The 25,023-nt window shown below is 35.9% G+C and overlaps 2 protein-coding genes and 1 long non-coding RNA gene across 3 annotated transcripts; 1 reads left to right on the top strand and 2 right to left on the bottom strand.

The window, feature by feature from the left end:
• Positions 1–1,344: 1,344 nt before the first annotated feature.
• On the top strand, positions 1,345–20,487 carry LOC114803924 (uncharacterized). The gene is made up of 3 exons (XR_003752257.2): positions 1,345–2,509; positions 14,490–18,844; positions 18,901–20,487. It is a non-coding gene; the product is annotated as an uncharacterized LOC114803924 (long non-coding RNA).
• On the bottom strand, positions 20,197–22,213 carry LOC105211528 (uncharacterized). The gene is made up of 4 exons (XM_011182995.3): positions 21,852–22,213; positions 21,596–21,787; positions 21,459–21,527; positions 20,197–21,398 (listed from the first exon to the last, which is right to left on the bottom strand). The coding sequence occupies exons 1-4, from the start codon at positions 22,128–22,130 to the stop codon at positions 20,298–20,300; spliced, it is 1,641 nt and encodes a 546-aa protein (XP_011181297.2). The 5' UTR covers positions 22,131–22,213; the 3' UTR covers positions 20,197–20,297.
• LOC105211527 (snurportin-1) lies at positions 22,175–23,839 on the bottom strand. Its single transcript, XM_011182994.3, has one exon. The coding sequence runs from the start codon at positions 23,485–23,487 to the stop codon at positions 22,417–22,419; it is 1,071 nt and encodes a 356-aa protein (XP_011181296.2). The 5' UTR covers positions 23,488–23,839; the 3' UTR covers positions 22,175–22,416.
• Between the last annotated feature and the right edge of the window lie 1,184 nt (positions 23,840–25,023).

Raw genomic sequence — 25,023 nt, 5'->3', positions numbered from 1 at the left:
GAAACAAAGGTAAGCGGCATGTGAATTATAAAAATAGAATCTGCATTATATGAATAACTTACTGCATTTGAGAGCTTATCTTAGCGAATAACTTATTTTATAAATAAATATAAACATAAACATAAATAAATTTGTAAGACATTCGGTTATAGTTTTTCGAATAAATTTCAGAGCATTTGTAGGAAGTTAAGAACTATAATAAACAGTAAATTTCAAATAAAACAATAAGTATTATACGCAACCTTCAACAGTCTAATACATTAAATATACGCTTACGTTACCCCCTGCCCCGGCAGCACCTGCCTTAGCCGTGTAGAATTAGCAAGAGGCAATCTAAAGCACAAAGCACTGCGTCCAATACTCAAGCAACACATAACAGAGACTCAATTCAACTTATGCAAGTTGTTGTTATTGCTGCTATTGCTGTAGTAGTCGCAATTGCGGTCGCAGTAGTGGTGGCAGTGGCAGTCGCAGCACAGCCGCAGCCGCAGTCATAGTTAAATTCACATTCAGTCATATGCGTATCAGGAAGTAAACATTTCAAGGATTGACTCATTAAAAAGTCGAATGCGAATGTGAAAACAAAAACGTTTTCAACGACGGCCGGCAACAACAATGGCAAATGAATAACAAACGCGTCGTGGCAGTGACGGTGATGGCCACGACAATCGACAAATGGCTATGCCAACGTCGTATGCGGCAGCGAAACAAACGTGCGTTAGAATAAGAAGGCCCAGTAGGAATATTTCGAATTATAGAAATTATTAAAAAAATAACTGTTGGTTGGCATTAAATAACTAATGATGTATGTATGTCACTGAACTACTCTTGAAAGGCTGGACCAATTTGAATGCAATATTTTGTGTGCATTGTACATTAAATTAATTTTTAATTAATAATTTTTTTGATATTTTATATGCCACACAAAAAATAAAATAGATGACGCCATTGTTATTGTATAGAAGCCGCCTAAAGGTACATATATAAAATTGTTTTTGATTGAGAAATGATTTATCGCTACTGTCGGTGTTTATTTATTATTATTTTATTAATTTTACAACTTAATTTTGAATGAAAAAATTGCGTGAAACCGGGTGTAAGGCTTTCATTAAAACTATAATTAAAATATAATACAGATATTATTTCATTTTAGAAAACTTTTTATATCGCACATTTTTGTATGGACATTGTCACTCCTTAAATCACTTCTTTTGCACTTGTAGTATTCAAACATTTTGTTTTTCAAAATCAGTGGCGCACATTCCAATTGGGTACTGAAATGCAGTTCAAGCTAAAGAAAATCAAAACAACAAAACAAGACAACGATAATAGAAATTTGTTAGGTCTATACAGGCTGCTAGTTACAATTCAATTACATATTCGTCTATGCCTCTCCTCTCGCCCCTACACACATATACGCATACATACATATTGTATAGCATATACTTATTGGCATTTTCTTATATGCGTTCAGTATTGCAAAAAGCTCGCACCTCGTCACTAACCTAGTGAGCTTACACATAACTATTTGCAATTATACATACAATCATGCATATTTATCAAAAGGCGTAGTCGTGTTTTTCAAAACTTCGGCGAAATATTTTACTAAGCATTCTATCCACAAATGGTATATAAATATAGTATTATGTGTACATATGTAAAATATATAGTTAATATATTTGTGCTGTTGTGTTCTAAATGTTATCTACGCATTGCACATGCATTTTAGATCAGTTGAGTCAGTTTGTTTAGCTCCACTCAGTTTTAGTTCGTCTCAATTATCGTAACGTTCTATTGCACATCCACCCATACATATACATGCACATATGTATACAGACGAATTTGTGTGGATGTGTTTGGCTAAATTCGCATTTCAATTCATTCCCTCCAACTACTCGGATTCCTATATATCTATCTCATACTATTTTTACGAAAAGGTAGTGGTGTTAGAATGCATGCGAACGTGCGTTTGTTTGCCGCCGTTCCGAAGCCTTTTATGTACACCCCACTGCCCCTACTAGCCAATTCGACGGTGAGGCGCGGAGTGTTTTCCTACCCGCATACTTGAAAACAAGCGGCGCAATGAAAATATTATTGAATTATATAAATATCTTTCAATGAAACGTTTATTTGATGTTTTAAGGCGGTATGCGAGTAGTTGTTCTTACCCGCGTTGTGTTGCATTGTGTGTATGCGAGCGTTGTAAACACTTAGAAATAACCTTTTTCATGGCATTTCCCTCTTTGCAATAGGAACTGCCGCTACCGCTTGTCAACCATCGAGCAGGCGGCGGTTGATTCGCTTGGAGGCACGACAGCACAGAGCTTTTGCTTCGGTTCTACAGATGCCTGCAATACGCATGTGTGATTCGATTGCATTCGGGTTCGTGATTTCAGTTAAATTATTAACGATAACGTCTATCTGCTCACCTATCACTCGAATTCAAAAGCTTCCGGTTAGCGCGATTTAGTTATTTCTCGAAACTCTCAAGGTCCTTCGATACTATAACGTAAGTGATTTATGTGGATTTTAATACATAAGTATAGTTGTTTGTTTAGGAAAATCTTTCTACACCATCATAAAATTAATAGTTGGTGGTCGCCGTAGCCACATGTTTAACTATGTTACTACTACCCTATGGGTCTTGAAGTCAAATCCAGTTAGATATAAATCCTGATAACTGGTATTGCGTCTCCAATGCTGAAAGTTAAGGGAGTACAGTACATTGCAATACTGCTTTACTATTCTGGTGACTGAGCGGACACTTTGACGAGCTATCCCCAACGTAAAGATAATAGGAGTAATATCAAAAAATCTACATCAGTTTTTTAAATGGGTTCGTTTTATTTTACTACAATACCAAAAACAATTATTTTACCGCTTTATAATAACAATTTTAACTTTTTTTCGATTTTCGCTTTTGTGAAACACTGTACCATAATTTGTGTGGCATTACTGAAAATTTCCGTCGCAAATATGAAAATTGGTTTCTGGTGTGCAGTGATTCTCGGTTGAGGAGTTGGGTCAGTACTATAAAACTAGTTGATTTCACTAAAGATTAATTCTACAAATTAAGTTAACTGATCTACTGCAAAGACATGGAGCGGTAATGACTTATTAATTTTTTTTTGCAATGTATTAAAAGTATAAACACAGATCTCATTTCCATATTTATAACTAAGTTAAAGTTTGAGTTTTTAATACAAGCTTATCTAAAAACTGATATTTTTATACAAATATTTCATATTCGTGGCAAGTATTTCATTAAAAAATAGGTAAATATTTTACGCGGAATCGGCTGCTTTACTTGAAATCACCTTATTTAACCTCTGCGTAGCTTTTGCAAAAGCTCAAGCTTCAATAAAGATTCGAAAGTTACATACTTTCTGGTATAAGTTTCACTTGTACAAACACATCTGTTATCAGTCCCAAACCAGAATCTAAGGGTACTTACTTTCTGGTATAAGTTTCACTTGTACAAACACATCTGTTATCAGTCCCAAACCAGAATCTAAGGGTACTCTGCCCAATCCACAAAAGGGTAGACCCTACAATCTGCGCCAATTACCGTGGGCTATCGAGCATACTGTGTGAAAGTCTAAAGCCCACCGTCAACAAACTGATTGGACCTTATCAGTGTGGCTTTAGACCTGGAAAATCTACATCTGACCAGATCTTCCCCATGCGCTACATCTTGGAAAAGACCCGTGAAAAGAAGATCGTCACACACTATCTCTTTGTCGATTTTAATGTTGCTTTCAACAGCATGAAAAGGAGTTACCTCTATGCCGCTATGTCTGGGTGATTCACTATCGTGTGACTTCTCTAACTTGATGCTGGAGAAAATAATACGAGCTGCAGAGCTAAAGAGAGAAGGTACAATCTTTTATAAGAGTGTACAGCTGCTGGCGTACGCCGATGAACCGGGGCGTATGGGTATGGTGGTGAACGAGGACAAGACGAAATATCTCCTGTCATCAAGCAAACAGGAAGCACATTCGAGTCTTGGCTCCCACGTCACTGCTGACAGTCACCAGTGTTGATTACCAATAATAATGTCAGCCTTGAAATCCAACGCAGAATCACTCTTGCCAGCAGGGGTTACTATGGACTGAGTAGGCAATTTAAAAGTAAAGACCTCTCTCGACGAACATAAACCAAACTCTTCAAGTCCCTCATCATTCCCGTCCTACTTTATGTTGCAGAAGCGTGGACGATGAGAAGGCACTAGGAGTTTTCGAGAGAAAGGTTTTGCGGAAGATTTATGGTCGTATTTACATTGGCAACGGCGAATACCACAGACGTTGGAATGATGAGCTGTATGTGTTATTCGACGACGTAGACATAGTTCAGCGAATAAAGAGACAGCGGTCATGTTGTTCGCATGGACGAAAATGCTCCAGCTCTGAAAGTGTTCGATGGTGGAAGCCGAGGAAGAGGGAGACCTCCACTCCGTTGGAAGAACCAGGTGGAAAAGAACCTGGCTTCACTTGGTTTAACCAATTGGCGCCAAACTGCCAAAGCGACGAATAAATGTCGCGCTGTTGTGGACGCGGCTATAACTGCGTAAACGGTGTCTACGCCTGACAAGAAGAAGAAGAATGTGATTTTGCGCGAATACAAATGATATCAGTCTGGATCTGTGTTTGAATTTTCCCTCAAATAACCAATAAATACATTATTTTACTTTGGTTTGGTTTGTAACGCATACATTTCAGAACAATACATATATCTCAATTATTGAAGAATATTTCGATTAGAATTACGCCATTGGTTGTACAAATTTTATTCATTGTACTAATATGATGAATATATTGGTTTGTGTGGTATCTCGGGCATGAATGTAAAAGAGTAGCATGAAACTAACTAAGTCAATAGTTAATAAAACAATGTAAGATGTTACCAAATATTATTGGAATTCGTTAACAATTTCGTCAAATAATGCAAATTTAATAAATTTTGATAATTTTTTAAATTCAAAATTTGAAGATATTTCGCCATTTAATCCCTTTGAAACTTGCGAAAGTTTAAAATACAGTGGAACTTCTCTAACTCGAATAACCATAATCCACAAAAAAACTTCGAGTTAGAGAGACCTAGAGTTAAAGAATTTTCATTAAAACATATACATTTTCAAAGATCTGTATAAATACATATTCCTTTATAACTCGAAATTCTCCATAACTCGAACTCATAAATTGGTAATAGAAGTCAAATTTCATACAATTTTCTTTCCATAAATCGAACTTTTGGACAAAGGCCATAATACAAAATGTAAAATTTTACTATCGAGGCAGAATTTTCAGAGTCCCTCTATTTCGTATGGAGGTGAACAAAAAATATGATATTACACTTAAGGATTGCAAGAGCCAAACAATAGCAAACTGCAACAAACAAAATTACAGAATACATGTTGTAGAGTATGTCCATAAAACCGTATGTGAAGCAAATAAATAAAACTGTGTTTAAATCTATATTTTACAGTTTTTATTTTTAATTGCAATTCTGTAACTCGAAGTCTCTCTAACTCGAAGTTTGTTTGTGGATTATAGTGATTCGAGTTAGAGAAGTTCCACTGTATATGTATACTTATACATATAATATCCATATGTTTTCAGATACCATAGCAACACATTCAAATGCATATAGTATATTACAGTATTCCATGGTAAATTTAAATTTTGAGTAGTGGCATAACTTCGGTTCTAAATTCTAACATGTCACATGCCAACACCCTTATCTATAGGCATCTAAATATTTTGTGAACATACACAGTAGTGTACATGTAGTACATATACATCAGTATGTCATTTTTGTCTTCCGCGCATCTGCAGCCACTTCTTAAAAAACTCCCGCATCGGCATCGGTGCCTTACTACCGCAGAAACGCATTGGCTGCCATGTCTTTGCCTTTCCAAAATGCACCAAATCGCGAGGCATGGCAGGCAGCTCCTACAACTACAAAAACAACAACAACAAAACACCAAACACCGAACACCCCAGGCGTCGCACATTTCCCGCTTGCATCGCTCACTGAACCAACCGAGCAACCAACCAACCGACAGCGAATGTGATTGTTGTTTGGGGCAATTGAACTTTCTTAAGAAATTGCGACATATACACTTTGAAAAGCTCTGGATTTACAAGCAAATGTACGCCAATGACCGAGTTCGGGTGAAAGACCTTCGATAACCATCATCATCATTATTATCATGGTAGTCATTGCACCAACTCACTCGCTCACTCACTAACATTCTCGCACATACTCACTCCGTTCGTCATCAATTTATAACGCGCGCGCTCGCTCACATCCAAATAACTCGCTCACATCCAAATAACTCGCTCACAACACTACCCATCAGGCCAGCCAGACGAAATAACCAAACAGGCACAGTCAGCCTGGCAGGCGAATGTGGCATTGCTCACCGGATTGTTGGCCTGCCGTTGTGTTGTCTGCCTGTTGTGCGGCGCTACATCCCAATTGGTAGCATTTCCGCCCGCTCTGCGCTCTGGCCTCTGCGCTCTGCGACACCTTCACCCGCTTAGTTCGTCCGCAAATACAAAAGTAAGATTCAATGAACTAAATATAAATGAAGGCGCGAACGTACCAGTCAACCGCATTGAGAGTAAGAGTACAACGTGCTGTTCGTGCATTCATCCATACAGCTCTTGCGTTCGTACGGTGGGACTATTCCCAGAAAATTGTAGATACATGTATGTATACATAAAATGTAAAATGGGTACTACGAGTGAGGGTGATCTCATTTTACTTGAAGGGATTAAGATATTTTATACATATTATCATTTCAAAATATATATGACTTTCAAAATATTAAAATTGGAATTTTTTATTAAATAGTACAGAAGTTTTCCGAAATAACGAACACATTAATTGTCAGGCCTGGTCGTTACATCGAATTTTTCGTTAATACGAGTACTCACTTAGAGGTATGTTTTTCAATCAAAATGAGTTAAATATATGTAAATTGCAGTTTAAAAAATTATTTTATTAATTATTTGTTAAAAAATGAAAAACCATAACAAATCAATTCAAATCTAATAAATTCTTACAAAATGGACCAATTCTAACATTTATACTTCTATTTGGTGCTAATCAATAATTTTAAACTTTTTTTATAAAATTCAACATTTTTTTCAATTTGCATATTTCTTTTGAATTTTTTCAAGTTTTATTTTTAATTCTGGTTCGATGTTTTTTGATTTTTTTATCTTTCTTCATATGTCTTCTTCATGCTGTTCGTTAAACCAAGTACTTACAAATCCCCGATGTTCGTTATTTAAGGTACTCAATGTAACAAATTTGCTTGTTCGTTATAAGCGGTTTTCGTTAAAACGAATATTCGTTATTTCGGAAAACTACTGTACATCGTAAAATTCTAAGAGATATACCCTTTCACAAAATAGTAGTAAAAAGTTTAAATATTTATTTTTAATAATAAACACTGTGCATTCAGTCTGCATGAGTGGCTATAGGCGAAGGCAAAAGAAAAGCAAACACATCAAAACATAATTATCAAAAAAATAGAAAAGAAAAAAGCTCATATATTGACAGCATCAACAACAAAACGGCAACAACATATCGTTGCTGACAGTGCCGCGCAATTGTTCACTGTTGCTTTTCTTTCGTTGAAACTGAGTGTTTTGAGAGTTGGAGAACAGAAAACCTGCACACAAGCAGGCAAATCATATAAACTGCTACCGAAAAAGAGAGAGCTTGAAAACATAACTCACTGATGATAAATACGTATTTTACATTGATAATCCAATGTTTACAAAATAACTCTTTCTGTTAAGCGTATTTTTTACATTGCTACTTGGTGCTCCAGAGAACTTACAACAACTTATGTTGTAAGTTCTCTGAGGCTCTCTATTGGCAGAACCAACACAACATTCTGACATTACAGAAAGTGTGCGCACGTACATGTATGTTTGCCTGCTCTGCTCCATCGCCGATGACGTAGACACGCTCCGAGTGTACATACTCTACCCGTCCAAAATATGGCTCGAGTTAAGTTTCATTTGCGATAGTTATTTTTTTTGTTTTACTTGAATTCGTTTGCTGTTAATGTTTGTTGAATTCTAGGTGGTTGTTCATATTTTTTCGCTACTCATTAGTATCAACTTAAGATCATATCCGGTATTCCCTGTGCTGGAACCATGCTTTCCTAGTCAATGCAACAGTGTAATGACGGAACGAGAGTGTGGGTTGCGTGTCTTAATATCAGTATAACAATATTTTTTTGCTTTTATTAGAAAATGGTCTCCAACAGTTCTGAATGCTGTAGCACATGTCGTATAAGTAACATTAAGGGCTATTCGAAGCATAGCAATTCTAAATTTGACATTAAAGTAGTTTGTTATTTATTGGATAATTAAGTTTTAGTTTTTAGATTGTGTACATCATATTCGTTGGGTTATTTAAAGAATCTTTGTGAAGCCTGATTTTAAACATCGTTAACAATATGAAGTGAATCGCAGGAGGTAAACCGCCCTCAGTAAAGTTTTCCTCTCCTTAGTCGTAGGGGTTCTAACAGGCCATTGTCTCATCGGGAGATTCAAAATTTTACCAGAGCTGTGGAAGCTGCATGGAGGAGGACGAGGTGGAATTATCTCATCACTTTCTTCTGGAATGCCCCGCCATTGAGAGATCAATTCTCGGTTTTCAGTTTTTCGAACAAGCTCGAGAAATAGCTAACATAGAGGTGAAAAATCTCTGCAGATTTGTAGAATGTTCAGAGCGCTTTGTCGACTCCTAATACCTAATTTAGAGGGAGATTCTGACTTCTTTCCACTGTCTTCCAGCCTTACAACCTACCTACTTAATATATGACGCCGAAAGTCTTCTTAATAATAGTTTCTCATGATAATAGATGTTCACACAAAATTGAAGTTGTAATAAATGGAAACATAAGTTATGAAGAATTCAATACATTTTTATTGCTATACAATATGCTTATCGCCTTTTATGAAATAATACGACACAATGAGTACGAAATCAAAAAGAAACCTTGTTTAAAACTCTTGACAAGCCATGAACTGCCTCTATTTTCCCAAAAAGCCAGTCATTTACCTTTCCAAGTTATTCAACGAATTGCGGTTGTGCCCACCAATAATTAAAGTAACAACAATAAGTGACAACGCTCCGGCTAAGAGTATTCACCTAAAAATAGGCAGTCGTAAGGACAGTCGTTGAGGTAAGTGTACGCATATCTCGATGCCCATGCAATCGCACAAGCGCCGAAAACTTTTAGTTTTGCATGGTCGTTCATGTAGAGGTTCAAGGACCTGCTTACGACAACAAGCACCTACAACAGTTGGCTGTACTGCATAATACACATGTTGATTCAGCAACGACAACAACGACTATATATGCAGCAATGTCAATCGCAACTTAGCACTGATAGTGCCAGCGAACTGGGCTTTTTGTTTCTGCTTTATGAAGTTCGTTCTGCCAAAAACTAAGTATTTCATATTTTAATATAATAGCACACAACAACAACAACAACATACACGCTCAGCTGTGTATGTACAAGTGTATGTACATTGAACAAGTTTTGCTTATGCTCTTAATGGAGAATATGAAAAGTTAACTGAAATAGACAGAGCAAAGCGGCATCGAAAACCGCCAAAAACGAATTGAGGAAGCGCCGCAGAAGTTAGCGTAAGGCAGCAAGCACTTCAGCGTTGAGCAACGCGCATTCTCAGCTACACAAGTAGTCTATTCTACGTTACACTTTGCTGCCCAAATTCGTGCATCTCTTATGAAGTCGCGCCGCCGACGCCGTGAATAGAAGTGGACGGACGGACGGAGGAACTGTACGGAGTAAAGCCGAAATCGAAAATGGTGCTGAATTTGAAGCCGAAGCTAAAGCTTTTTCGAGGTCACAAAAGTTTTTGTGAGTTTAAATCAAGGTGAGTCACCTTGGCCTTATTTTGATTTTCGGCTGTGTGCTGTGAGCGAGCAACCAAAAATGAAATCGAAAGAGCAAAAGCAAACGCAAACACAAAAACAAAAGCAAACGTTTTGCACTTCGTCGCGGCTAAAGCGTAAATGAGCTACTCGAACTACGAAGTTGAATAAAACTTGTGCGCTGGCTGGTTGTCTCGCTGGCTGGCTGGCTGGCATTGTGTAAGGTCATGTTTTCAAATATCTTAGATGAATGCTTGACAGAGGGACGCAAGAGCGCAACGCTTTCGATGTTAGGTTGGCCGTTGGCGCAGCTATGACGCGACAGCCACACCATAACTACCACAAAATTAGCAATTCAATAAAAGAACAGGTAAATTGTGTTTCAAAAAAGGGGCACACATGCTCCAAAATATTCATTCATGTATGTAGATAGGTATGGGTGATTACTGTTAAGTGTAAGTACTCTGGTAGTATATACATACAGCAGTTGAACCAAAATTGTACGAAATATAGCTAAGATACATATTTACATAAATAATTTATTCCTCAGCAATTCCTACCTTCAACATTTATTTGTCTTGAGTGTATGCCTTTTTATTTATTAAAAGCCATTCTCTAACTTCTCATTGCCAAAAGCTCGTATTCTTTGCTTGGTCTTTGCCCAATTTTTCACTATTTTATCTGTCTAACAAATACTTGTCTGCCTATTATTTTTGCTGCCAGCCTAATAAGAACTTACAAATGAGCTTTACGTTGCCGCAGCTCAAACTTGGACTCTTCCATTGCTAGCACGCGTTGTATACCCCAAACAGACGGACAGACAGATAGTCAAAACAGGTAAAGACAAATTAAGCGCACAGCTCACAATGAAAGGTCAACCATTTCGCATCAATGCCAAAACCACTAATCTAATATTAGTTAGTTGTTATTTGTTGCTGGAACGCTAGTGTTACCTCTGGTTAGCCAGCATGTGATATGTAAAAATGTGTATAATCGCATAAAATTTCCCGCATATTTATTCGTATAGCTGTATATAATTATGGATATATTTGTAGCCTAATTTGTGAGAGTATGTCACTACAATCGTGTTAATTTGGATTGACAAACTTACTCCATCAATCCAATTCAGTACGAAATATGATTTCAATCAAGACAAATTCTTATTTTAATTTCTCTTAAAGGAAAATATATTCTTATAATCATACTCTCATTTAAGTGTGACGATCTGTTTTTAAGTCATTTTTTTATAATTTTTTTCTACGACCAGTAAATAGATAGAGCTTAAAGTTTATTATCATTTATTAAGATATATTTCGACAGTATAAATATACATTTTAAGTTAAAAATATTGTGCAGAACATAAGTTTTAGCGTTCTGAACACCACCGCCTCGAAAGAATGGGCTCGCACTTCCTCCTCAATTCCGTCTGATTGGCTTATCGGAAACAAATAAACATTAAATGTGTTTTAATCTGTAAACTTAAATGCATGGAATGGACTACAACTAAATGAGTTTTTAGAAAAAACGCGTTCAAAGTTTCCAGCTGCCAACTCAGCGCTTCAAACCGCTTCTTCTTCAAAATTCTATGTCTATATAAAACGATTTCGAACTTAAAACACTTAATTACCTTTTTATAGATATATTAAGAAAGCAATTTATGAAAAAAAAAACAATTTTTTGAGCCCATCACATGGAATCACCCCTTATATTCATTCGGTGGCTATGTTGTTTTCTTACTCTTGAGAATGACCTTTGAATTGTCCTACAATATATCTGTTGCAAAGACTAACTTGAATATTAACGGTTTTTATTAGTAAAACAGTAAATTTACCATCACTTAAAAAAGCGTCAATTCATGCACCAAAAGTTATTTTATTTCTAAGAAATTGAGAATTTATAAGAAAGTAAGAGAACTTTAGTAGCAGTCTTAGAATAAATGTCCAACTGTACTGAATTATAAATTATTGGAAGAAGTTTGCTTCAGCACTACTAAATAATAAAATAGTATGCTCGAAATATTGCATAATTTTCAAATATCTACAACGGTAGCTATTGTCATCGTTGATGTTTGTTTAAGAGCAACTCAATAAGTTTCAGAAACAACTGTTCCTATATACACATATGCAGTGTGGCCATGCTGTTGTGTTGATATAAAAGTATGTATAAGAATGTATTCATAAATATATACGCAAGGTGAAATAAGAAGTGAGAATATATACGCCTTATAATTTGAATAATAACCGAACTAAGAAGCTCTGTTTATATTTTGCTCTTTAATGATAATGCGCAAAACAAGTAAACGTGTCCATATTCATACAAGGATTCCTCACAACCTGAGAAATTCGTAACTCTACGAAAGTGCGGCACATCTTGTTGCAATGTTTCTAGCTTCTAACTGAAACTTTATCTGCGAACACCGTTAACTTTTCATATCGCACCAAGTCTCTTCGTCTATTGAAATGCAGTGGTATACACTTTCCAATGTTTCTGAAAGCTTTTTTTTCGCTGGTGGCTAAATTTTAACAATGCACGCATTAAAAAAAAAACAAGCACTCAGGTGAACTGCGTTAAAACAGCATCTGCACTCAAGTATATACCATACATACAGACCACAAAACGCTTAGATCTGCTACAATTGCTATTGCTCAGCTCACGTTCATCCGCGCTTCTGCTACCAAATTAATATTTTGTTTAGCTGGTATTCGTTTTCTTTTGAGCTAGTCGAACGGCCGCCCTCCAGTGTCACTGCCAACAATATAACGTTTCTCATTGTTAGATTTGCATATAGTACATACATATAAGCACGAGTATAGATTTGTTATTACTATTCTTACTATTATTTTCATTTATATTTTAAGTTTATATGTGTGTATGTATATGTATGTATGGCTATTTGTATATATTCTACAAATAAGCAACTACAACAATGTCTAGTGCGAGTGAGTATTTCAGTGTTTTCAAAGCGTGTTTACAGAACCTTGAAAAGTGAAACATAAGTTAACTGTATTTTGGTTGACATTGTGGAAAAGCACGTAACGATAAACAGTCTAGGCGCTCTAAAGAGCCAAGTCGAGTCTAGTTGGCTAGCATATTTGTATCGCATTAGCACACACACACACATACAGAAACACATATACGGTTTGTATGCACAGAGAGTTCTCTGAAATTAAGATGACAGAAATCAACGGTATTTTCAAATCCACTGCAAGTTGCTCCAACCAAAACAGCAACAAAGTACCAAAAAAATAATGCACAACTTTAGGGTATCACCAATTTGTCAGGAACAAATCCAGATGCTATTAGAAATCAGAATCTCCATCCCTCTCCATCCCACTCCAACATCCCCTTATCGGCTGCCTTGTTATCGCCTTCTGAAATAGTATCTCTCGTAAACAGTTCTCTATTTAAAGTTCGAACGATTTTTTATGTTGTTTCATTTTATTACAGTAAAATCCAGTTCTAAAATTGTTGTTGCGGTTTATATCAGTTGTTATTAGTGCTGTTAGTGCTGCTAGTATCGTTTGGTTGTTGTGTTCACTGCGTTTTTGTTCGGAATACGAGGCGTAACAAGTGCACTAGTCAATGTCTAGGTCATCGCATAGAATACATGAACACAAACATATGTATGTGCATATGCAGCCGTATATATGGTGGCTCATGTACATAAATATGACAATGAGTATATGAAAATGCATAGAATTTTAGATTGCAATAGTTAGGCGTGCATATGTGCAATAAGCTTGGCAAGAGCAAGTGATAGTTATGAAAGTGATTTGGTGAGTTTACTTTTCCAATTCTAATCAATACAGTTAGCTGAGGAAGAAAGAAAAACTAAAACAAAGGAAGTAAGGGAAACGACTTCCATCCAGTTATCCAAAAAAAAACAGATTTAAAACTATAAGTAGAGCTTCATTTCAGTGCTCAATTGGCACAATTATACTCAATTGTTATATATGTACATATCTTTGTTCAACTAATATCCAAAATAAAAGATCATATCATACATATGTAAATTAAGAGAGAAATAATTGAATATATTAGCTGCTATTAAATGGCTAAAAACACTCTAAACTTATGTAAACCATTTTCGATCAGAATTAAAAAACAATCGACTAGATTTCATTTTTAATTTGAAACCGTTGTTTTCGCAAACGTTACACAGATAATACCAATACGAGTATGTACAACATTATTAAGAAATTATATTTAATTTTACATTTTTTTCAAGTTGGCAACCCGCAGTGGTTTGGTGCACTAATTTTTGCCACGATTCAGCATTTAAACTTTTCACCTTCTTTTTGTTTTGTTCGAAGTAGCTTCAAGTGGGTCAATAAATTTATAAAAAAAACATAAACGAATCCGAAACACAAAAAATCATATTGCATATTGGGTACTTTTGATTTTGGGGTCAGCAAACATATATTGGATTTTTACCAAAAGAGTGATTTGTTTTTGTTAAAAATCTGTTAAAATAAAAATGTTAATATTTTGTTTTTCCTTTGCTCATTCGCTAGTTTTATCCATTTACTATCGATATATTTTACGTTTATTGATTTCAGATCATTCAATTATGAGTAATGATATCCACGGCAAGAGCTCTTTTTTTGGACATGTCATGAAAGGTGAGGTGGCAACGGCTGAGTTTTTGGAATTTGTAAATAAAAATTTTACAAGGTACGACTAAAATATGTATCTTTCATATGCTGAACTGTTTAAATGAAATATATGATTGTATATATAGTAACAAATTGTAAAAATACCCTTGTTTTCAATCTCTGAAACCCCACCTAACCACTTAATTTGCTTCAATCTATTATCTACTCAGTACTATAATAATCAACCGTTAATACTTGGATACTATTGAAACGACAGTCTTAATGTAAACCGATTATTACATAATCATCTTCATATAGCGGTAATTGCAAGGAAACATCCTCCAAATTTAACAGTAGTAATAGAACTGTTCGAATTCGGCGCATTATCTAAATTGGGTATGTACCGATTAAAATCTTAAAAGTCGCTCCCCAACCACAACTCAACAACCGTTTACTAAACAGTGTTTGACATGCGGTATCCACATTTCTCTTAAGGGGCTCATCTCATGTAAAGGGCTTAAAAAATTTATATTTTTAGTTTTTTCCATAAATTGCTTTCTTAACATGTCTATAATACGATTAAATGTGATTTTTAAAAATTGGAAGTCGTTTTAAAGATACAGCAGTTATAAGAAAGAGCTGTTCGAAGCGCCAACTTGAAATTGTTAGGGTAAGGGTTGTCAGCATATGTAAACGCAATCAAAAATTCGCAAAATATCGATTTTCTTTTCTTTAGCATAAAACCATAAAATATTTACTGGTCGTAGAATGAATTCCTAAAAAAACAGGCCGTTACATGGGATGACCCCCTTAAATAAACTGGGTTTCTTGTTCTTATAATTTAAATCTGTATAAATATATTTCGGGATAATTGACTATAATAGCTTTCCGAAATTACATGTTACATTTGAAAGTCATTTACGCCAATGTGTATTAAGGATACTCACCGTTTTCGAAAGTAAAGATTCACTCCTTTAGCTGAGCCATTATCCTTAATATGTCCGAATGCTGGCAAACGATAATGCGAAGAGTCGAGGTGATTCTTTTGTACATATATATTTCCAATTACATTACGTATTAGTTTTCTACACTTTCATATTATGTCATGTGCATTATTTATCCATTACACACTTGCTATTGTCAATTCGTGAATATTTATTTGTTTGATAACAACAACAACAGTGATGACATCGGTCGCAGAGACCTCACAGGAGGAGCAGGAGGTGGAGAGGCAGTTTAAGCGGCTCAGCGTCGAAAACAGAGACAATTTCAGCACATGCATATATGTATGTATGTACGTGCAATTACAAATGTAAATATGTACCGTAGCGCGGTGTGACGAATGCAACGACAACAACAGTAACAAGCAAAGTAATAATACGGCAGTGACAGTCGTCGTCGCTACGGTTGCTTGTAGCTGGTGTCTGTGGTGTTCAGGCACTGGCAGTGGCGGTGGCAGTGACGTAAGGAGACGTCGGAGGTCGTACTCTTCTACTCTCACTCGCGCGGCAACGTTTAAACAGCAGCACACTCTGTCGTTGACCCCGTGCGATGTGATACGATGTGATGTGATGTATTGATATCGCATGCAATTGTAGGTTTATTGCCCTTGGGGTAGACGATATTCGTACAAGCCGAATTCATTCACATTACAAATGTATGCATGTATGTACACACGCTATATCGACGGATGAGTATGCCCGCGCTTTTGTACACTTTCTTATTTGTAGAAACCAATATATATTTTAACAAACACAAACACACTATTCTTATGATTTAAACGCGCTTTACGGTTAAAAAATGACGTATTTTATGAGTAATTAATATTTTTTAGTTTAAGTTATTGGTAGACACATTCGTATATACGTATTCAATTTTCATAACGTACGATTATGAATTGAATTTCCGAAAATTTTTAAAAAAAATTTCGAGTTTTCATATATTCCGAAATGCCGCACGAATATGGTTGTTGTTGTTTTTGTTTTTGTTGTATTGTCAGCTTTGCATTAATGCTAAAATGAAATCAAATATACACTCATTCAAATATAAAGTTCATACAAAGGCACATACATACACACATACGAGTGATTGTATGTATGTATGTATATACACATTTTTACACTCGCACATACATATGTAAGCATATGTATGCGTAAGTGTATGTATGTTGCGACTATAGATTATAAAAAGCTCGACTAGAGGTAAATGGCAAATGCATTTCACGCTTCCTCTTGCAGTGGCCGTGGCATTCACAGAAAACTTAGCGACTAAGGCGGCGACGCGGACGGCGGCAACGCTTTCGAGCACGCTCAGGGACTCCGCTGATTGTTGATATGCGAGCGTGCGAGCGTATAACTGCATCGGCATCGACGTTGATGGCCAACAAAAAACAACAAAATATTTATTCGTTGATTATAAAGCAAAATCCATGTGTTACGCGATTGCAATTGTTGTTGTTGCTGTTATTGTTATTGCTGCAGTTGATACTGCTGATTACATATAATGATGGCGATGATTATGATTACGTAGATGATGAAGTTAATCGTGCAGCCGACCAGCCGACCAGCCGACTGACTGATCGCATAAAGTCTTTGGCAGCGCTCGGTGAATGCAAGTGGCGCAGCAGCTGTTGCAGCGGGTGTTTTGCTGGCAGTGAGTTTGCTCTGCGCTGCTGGCTTGGCAGACTGGCTGGATGGTGGGTGTCAGTGACACCTTCGCGTAAGCAATAATATTGCGAAAAGTTCAAAATTCGACGTTACGAGTTGTAATTGCCAAAACAAAAAAAAATAATAATGAACACGAAATTTCCGCGAAATTTCACAACTTTGAATTCCTTTTAGTTTTTTTTAGCAACTGAGATTTTTAACGATGTTAAACGTTTTCTAATTCTAAATATTTCGAATTATAAGTTTTTGTGACTTTATAATTATTTAATACATTTAATTTTTCGCAGAGTTTGCGCTTTGAAGAGTTCATTCACTGACTCTATTCTTAAAATATTATCCAGTATATTTAAATTGTTTTACATATTTTGAGGATTCAACGTTTTTAAAGAAGCCAATTTGTACTCCAATCGAGCCACATTCACAGATTTCAATAATAAATGCAAACTGCTCACACTTCAATGATTCGTCTTTATTATCTTCAATATTTACACACACAAGTATCGATATTAGTGCTAAACTTTGAATTTTATTTTTTACCTTGTAAAAGTATGCGTTACAGGAAGGCACAACACTAAAATGTTTTTGTTTACATATCCACACATATGCACATGTTTATATGTAATTAATAATTTTCTAATTAGAACTTTACTGCCGATCCGTTATGCTAGTAACGGAAATTATTTGATCTCGAATGGTTCAAAATATGATTCCACATCGCGGGTAACAACTATGGTGACGACACCAACGCGACAGTAGGTCCAATAAATGGAGACGCGCTTAGTGGTAGGTCGGTACCGTCATAAAACTGTATTTGTATTTGCGCGCAAATTTTTTTTTGTTCAATTGCTACCGAATAAGCAATTTAAAAAGCGAAACCGAAAAAAACGAAAACGATGCGGAACAGACGAGCGAATGCGAATGCGCGATGCGAAAAATTGAAAAACTGTTCGGAAGACTCGCAAAATCCGGCCGCTTGACTTACACCCGCTGAACGAATTAATCCACGTTTATTTGCAACAACCGTCTTTTGTCGCAGTCATAATAAGACTAACGTCTCGCGGAGACCCAGTACACATTGGCTGCGGTGTGCGCGCTTTGCGAAACCCATTAGCAGCTGCGGCAGAAACATGCCAATGCATGCAATAGCAGCAACAGTGGCAGCGGTGGCGATAACATCGTGAGCGTACTCAATGTTGCAGTTTGCACTTTGCTCTGTGTGTGTTACGTGTGTATATATCCAAATTTAGCAGATTGCCTACGCTTGCTCCAAGAGTGGCGATTTGTGCGAGCGTTTCGCAGAGCGTAGTGCTCTACGGCCAAGTCAGTCGCGTAGCAAACGTTGTCGTGTGCGCATACACAATCAAGCTTCAAGTTCATCCACTGAACTTCAAAGCTTTGCTGCCAAGCAACCATATCTACAGCGTTGTGCAGTTACTCGGCGTGCACCGTCATCGACGCCACCTTCAGGTTCAAAAACATTGGGGCTCGAGCTATGTGTGTCTGATTTCGCTATGTTTACTTTATTACACGCTGCACTAAAATACACGATTATTCTCTCTCTCTTTCTCCCTCTTTTCTCTGTGGGTCTCTCTAACTCTCGCTTCATGTGGAGGAGCGTATACGTGAAATGCTCTAGTGAGCTGGTGAAATATTGTGAGTTCTGGAGTTCCTTGTATTATTAAAATAATACAAGTATTTTCATTCTTTAGTAGAATTGACTAATAGTTACCGGTTCCGAGGACTGGATTGTGCTACTCAATTTTAACGTAGATTGTGATATGGGTACTCAGGGTAGGGATGCAACCGAGACTCTGCTCCTCTTTGTCCTGAGAATTTTACTCATAAAATTTTCCGAATATAATTAATTTCTGAAGGGTTCGGGGTACTTATTAACGTCGCAGCTTACCACCGTCGCAAAATCTAAGATGTTGAAAAAGAAGTATTACGCCAATACAGGAAGAGGTATTATGTCAAAGTACTAATGACAACGCGAAATCGGATCGACCAAGGTAATTTTTAGAATAATTGTGGTGTTCGAATTCAATAACCATAGTACAAATCAAATCAAACTAAAAAAATGGAACTGTGTCCTTTGTATCGGCGTGATTTCACAATTTTTTCTAATTTTAAAGTAAAAATATTCCCAAAAGAACTCATTCCTATAAACTCCATTTGTCCGGTAAGAGACCTCATATATTTTGTCGGGAAAAGTCAATTAGAGAAAACCATTATATGCGGTACAAAGTGACTAGTCCGCTAAGCCATATTTGGTCATGTTCTCCTAATTTCATTAAAATACCACACACATATGTTGACCGAATCTTTGTTTCTAGTGTCTCATACTTAAAGTGGGTAAATTATTGTGGGTTTCTGGCTTTCAAAATGAGATCTCTCAAATGTTTTCTGATTGTCCTTATACTCATATTCGGGTACCTTCGCACTTTTTTGTCTTTCTATCATTTCAAGTGAAATAAGTTTAGTTTATTTAATATTTAGGGAACTTGCCAATACTTTCGTTTTTCCTTTTTGGTCGACCTTTGCTGATTTTCTTTATATTTTTTTAGTTTTTTCTTTATTAAATTTACAGTTCCTTCGGGGTAGTACTTAGAACACACCTAATATGTTAAGAAAATGTATTGTTTTTATCTTAGTCAATTCTAATTGAATTGTTTTATCAGTAATAATATGCTCTAAGCCAGAATTATATATTCATTTTTAAACAAGAACAAGTTAAAGACAGCACTGCTAACAGCTCAAAAAGAACGATCAACATTAAATGCGCTCGTAAATAGAAATAACGCAAACCCTATTAATACTCATTTTCTGTACCGTTTTGTGAATCGTAAAACACAATTTTAGATGAAATTTCTATAACAACTAGAAAGCGCTTCTAATTAAATAATGTGACAATTGACACTACTATTAAGCTGCAAGATAGTCACCCTTGTCATGTTATTATAGAATATAGGGATCCAAGAGTTACAGAGTAGTCAAAATACAATAACTGCTTTTTAACGCACTATTTATTATACATTGAATATATGTACTTCAGATTTATGGACAATATAATATAACTACATTGCTATTGTAAACAGATCTCAGATATTTATTTGCGTATATTAACTACGACATTTTTGTCTTGGGAAGGTGGATTCGACGAGTTATTAAGCAAAGCTGTGAGTGTTGCATGCGATGAGCTTAACGTGCTAGGCTTTGTAAGAGGATTTGTATCACTGGAGCTGGTGGCTACATTGCTACTTCCAGTATTTGCATTATTTTTATTGTTTTTAATAAAAGTGTTAATCGGTGAAGGTGTGATTGCTGTATTGGTTGAGCTCATTGTTCTAATACTAGCACTGTTGTTGCTCTGTGCGACAATGCCTTGTAGCAAAGCGTTTCGCAAGTGACTATTGCCCTGTGTGCCGGCACCAACCGAAAAAGAGTTTGTAATCAAACCTCGGCTCTTTATGTTGAGATCTACAAAGAACAGCTTCATTTTTTGAATCATAAATTCGGGCACCGTGAAAGTATTCATAATACTAATATCAATATTAGTTTTTGTGCGATATAATTCGTGTGTTTGTTTTAATCGGCACACTTCTTCGTATATTAAAAATAGAAAGCGCGAATTACGATTTTGTGCCGCTATAACGTTTTGAGAACTTAACCAGTCACGATCTTCATTATCAGGTAAGTAACGTATTAATTCTGGGTGCTTGCTTGCCAAACGCTCTTTACCGTCTGTGCCAAAACCAAAAGCTTGATTAGCCTGCACATCTAACACAAATTTAGTTGTTACTGAGATATGTGCGGTGTTCCAAAATATTTGTCTTCGCACAGGCGTAGCAGGAAGAGTTGAGGAACCTGGTGCCTGTACTTGTCTCTGTTGATTTGAAGATGAATTAAGAATTGTTTTTCCATTTCCTGTGCATTCTGGCATATTAGAGGCACCACTTGAATTGATTGTCTGCATCTGCTGTTGGGAGGCTACTGTTAGTTGCTTTTTGGCAGGTAACTCACTAAATTCCACATGTTTTGGTGGCGGACGTCTGACTGCGAAACGCAAACTGGTTGTCTCTCCAACGGGATATTGTGGCGTAATATTTTTGGTACTAACAGAAACACACGCAAGCGGCTGTTTTAAAGTGCGGTACGGATTATACTGTGCCTTAGCGTTCTCCAGTAATGCACAAGACATCTTCTGGAGCTGAAAGGTTTATAAATTTTTTAATAAATAATATACAATAAGAATAAAATAAATACTTACAATCTCCTCTGAAACAACGTTTTGACCTAAATTCTCCTTTATGTTCTTAAATGCTGGTTTAAAATATGTCTTCAATTAACATGTAAGAAAAGATGAAATTCAATATTTTTTTGTTTACAAATTCATACACGAGGTACCTCCATGTAATGTTTAATTATGGCATCTATTTCATGGTCAAAAGATTGTTGAATACTAATGCGTAGCAATTCCAAAGAGCGCATAGCAGATTCAGCAGTTGCTCCTGTGCCACTGACCTGTACGGGGCAGCTTAAACGTTGCCTCAGCCTTTGTAACATTGTTTCAGCCATATGAGGTGTGGTCACATATTTCTATAAGTTTTATATGAAATTTAAATTTATTGTATTAAATTTTGGTATTAAAAATTACACATACCGTGGAATCGTTGGAAATGGTGTTGGATATATTTATAACACTAACACTGGCCAATGTTGGCGCAACCGATTGTTGTACTGCTTGTGTCACTTGGCCTTCCAATTTCATTGTTGGGGGACTCGCTATGCTTGTAACCATTGAGTGTGTAGTTTGATTGGAACAGTTAGAGTCGTCGGAAGATGATTGCATGCCACCACCAGGTGATCGGTTAGCCTCCGTTGAAGAAGCTGAAGACGAACCAGCATCGCTTAAAATTTTCCAACTGCGTTGAATTACCATTTCGTTCACTTTTTATCACTTGCTATAATATGTGTCTTGAGATGTAAATTTTACATCACTCATGTGAGTTTAGTGCAAGACTAACCAGGGTTTCCGTAATATCAAAGTTCTGTATCGACATTCTTCCTCCGTTTGCTCGGCTAACCAGTTTTCCCTCTCTTTTACATATATTAATTAAACATCAGAGTCATTGCGCAGTTGCAAACAAACATCGTTTCATCCCCAAGCCAAAATTGTTTTCTGCAGTTATATATATACTAAACAACAATTAGTTTTTAAAAAATTGTTATTGGAGCAATTCTTCTTCGCACACATGAAGCCGGTAACATTGTTCTCCGATTTCTAATTGACGTTCATCATTAAGCACTTTAAATAATTCAGCATTGTCGTTTTCATCAATGCTTTGGTCATCAATTTCAATTGTTTCAAAATAATCCATTTCTTTGGAATGTGTGCTTTTAGTTATATGTCTCTGTTTTAAAGTTGATAATTTGGCATCAAACTCATCCATATATATTAATGGATCGGTATAGTTCATCGGAGGTATGTAATTCTCGTTTACGTCTATGCCTAATATATCAGGCACCATAAAGGCAAAAAGCCAACCGACTAGGGGCGTAGAGCCACAGGTGTAACTAGCTTCCTTGTGATAAAACAACCAACCATCTAACCGAGGTACATTTTCTGGCCAAAACGGATATTGTTGAAATGCTTCTGAAACGTCGGCTGAGTTTTCAAAATCGTACCGAGGCAGATATTTAAATGATTTTTTATTATATTTATTGCTAAGTCCAAGTTCAGGACACTCATCAAACTTTGAACGTAACCAAAAGAAACGAAACTGTGCTTCACAATGAACTAATTCTTGATTGCCATAAACTAGTGCATCCAATACATAAAATGTATCCTCGTCATGGGAATAAACACAGTCCAGAATTGTACTCACTTTACAACCACGTGGACCATTGCCACCGGGCAATAAACTATGAAAATACATACGCCGACGACCAGACTTAGTGAACATTTCAGTGCGTCCACTATAAGTTACAACTAGACAACGTTGCCCTTTTGGACATGGTACCAAAATCCAGTCACATATGTTCTCGGGACGTTCCCGTAACCACTCAGATAACTGCAATGAATACTCTGAACCATAAGCATCTTGCAATGCTCTAGAACTTTTTTTGTTTGGATGAGAATGCATCGTTTCTTTGTTGCTTTCATCACAATTTGTACCACGATTCAAGTCTTGCAGAAGCAAACGATTTCGTTTTTGCTCTTCTAATAATTTTCTTCGTCTGTCCTCTTGTAATTCGGTAATAATTTTTCCACTTTGCTTGTATAAATTCCGAAACATTTTTTTAATTATTTAGATATTAAAATATATAATTACAGTAACCAACTTCGCAAATGTAATTTACAGTGATGATATTATATATTATCTATGGTAATTTATATCGTATATATGTGTAATGCTGCCAACTTTAACTTTCAACGCAAAAGTTGTGATTTTGGATGAAATACGAAAAACATTGGTGTATTTGACTTCTGGTTATTAAAGATTTTATTAAATATTTCAACCTGAAGTTATTCAGTTTTTTGCAAATATACGTTTTAGTACACAATAGCATTAACAATAAAAAAATTATAACCCAATCTTGGCAACACGTCAAATTCCAAATTGGTTCGAAATGTCAAATACTGTAGGGCTATCACAGAGTTGCAATGTAAAGTATTTCAGTCCGAATTGTGCATCTGTGTTGCTATTGAAGCATTTTTGACGGAGAGACATAAGCTTTGAATATTAACTGCAGGCAAGTGATAATTTGTCAAGTTTCTACTGAAAAAGCGTTTCTTTATTAGGGATGCAAACGATGTTTCTGAAACATCGATGTTTTCGTCAAAAAGCATCGATGTTAGCCATCGATGTTGTGATTCTAAAAATATCGATACATCAATGTCACTTTCAACGATGTTTTATGTCGATGTTTTTTTTTTTAAACTTTACTCCACATCTTTGCAGCACTTTTTCTCGGTATTAATCAAGAATGATAGAAGACAAGATTACGACAGGCTGAGCGTTCACGACCAACGAATGGGAATAGGCAATAGAAGAATTGTCAAATGGAAAACGGAAATGTGAAACATAGTGAACCAAATTGAATAATGTGCAGATAAAATATCACAATGAACGTAATTCTTAAAATCTTCATTTATAAAATGATCTAATATAATCATGCATATTTATAATTAAAATTATATGTTTTGTTACAAAAAGTTCGCCATTTTGCCAACTTTTTTGTTGGTTGGAAAAGTGAGAAAAAAATCTTTATAGACGACTTTTTTGTACTATTGTTGTTTAAATCCGCCATTGCGGACTTCTTTTTCAAATTAATACATTTTTCACTTAAAATTTTAAATAATAATTAAGCACAAGCCTTGACTTAAGCTCTTTGTTTTGGTTTTATTGTTTTGTACCACCGTGCAATTTTGTTTTGCTCGCGTGTTCGTGGTCGTGAAACTTGTCACTCAACAGGAACTCAAAACTCAAAATAACTAACTGTAAACGCCTGTCGTAATCTTGTCTTCTATCATTCTTGGTATTAATGCGAAAACATCTGCTACGGAGAATTCGTTGGTTGAATGTGCACTTGAATAATACTGAAAATTCGCTTATGAATTAATGCGAAATAAGTTTTACAAAAAATCGAAAATACATTTTGTGTGACAGTCTTTTTCGTGCTATGTGTGTTAGAAGTTGTTTTTGGGCGTTTAATATAAGTGTTGTTTCAAATTCATCTGTTATCAATCACAACTTTATTACAGGTATAGTGAATATAAAATATATGTAAATAATTGCATAATACGTTTAAATATGTACACAATATTTCAG

Source organism: Zeugodacus cucurbitae, chromosome 4 (genome assembly GCF_028554725.1).
Source record: "Zeugodacus cucurbitae isolate PBARC_wt_2022May chromosome 4, idZeuCucr1.2, whole genome shotgun sequence".
Lineage (NCBI taxonomy): Eukaryota > Metazoa > Arthropoda > Insecta > Diptera > Tephritidae > Zeugodacus > Zeugodacus cucurbitae.
This window is presented reverse-complemented; position numbering and strand designations above follow the sequence as displayed.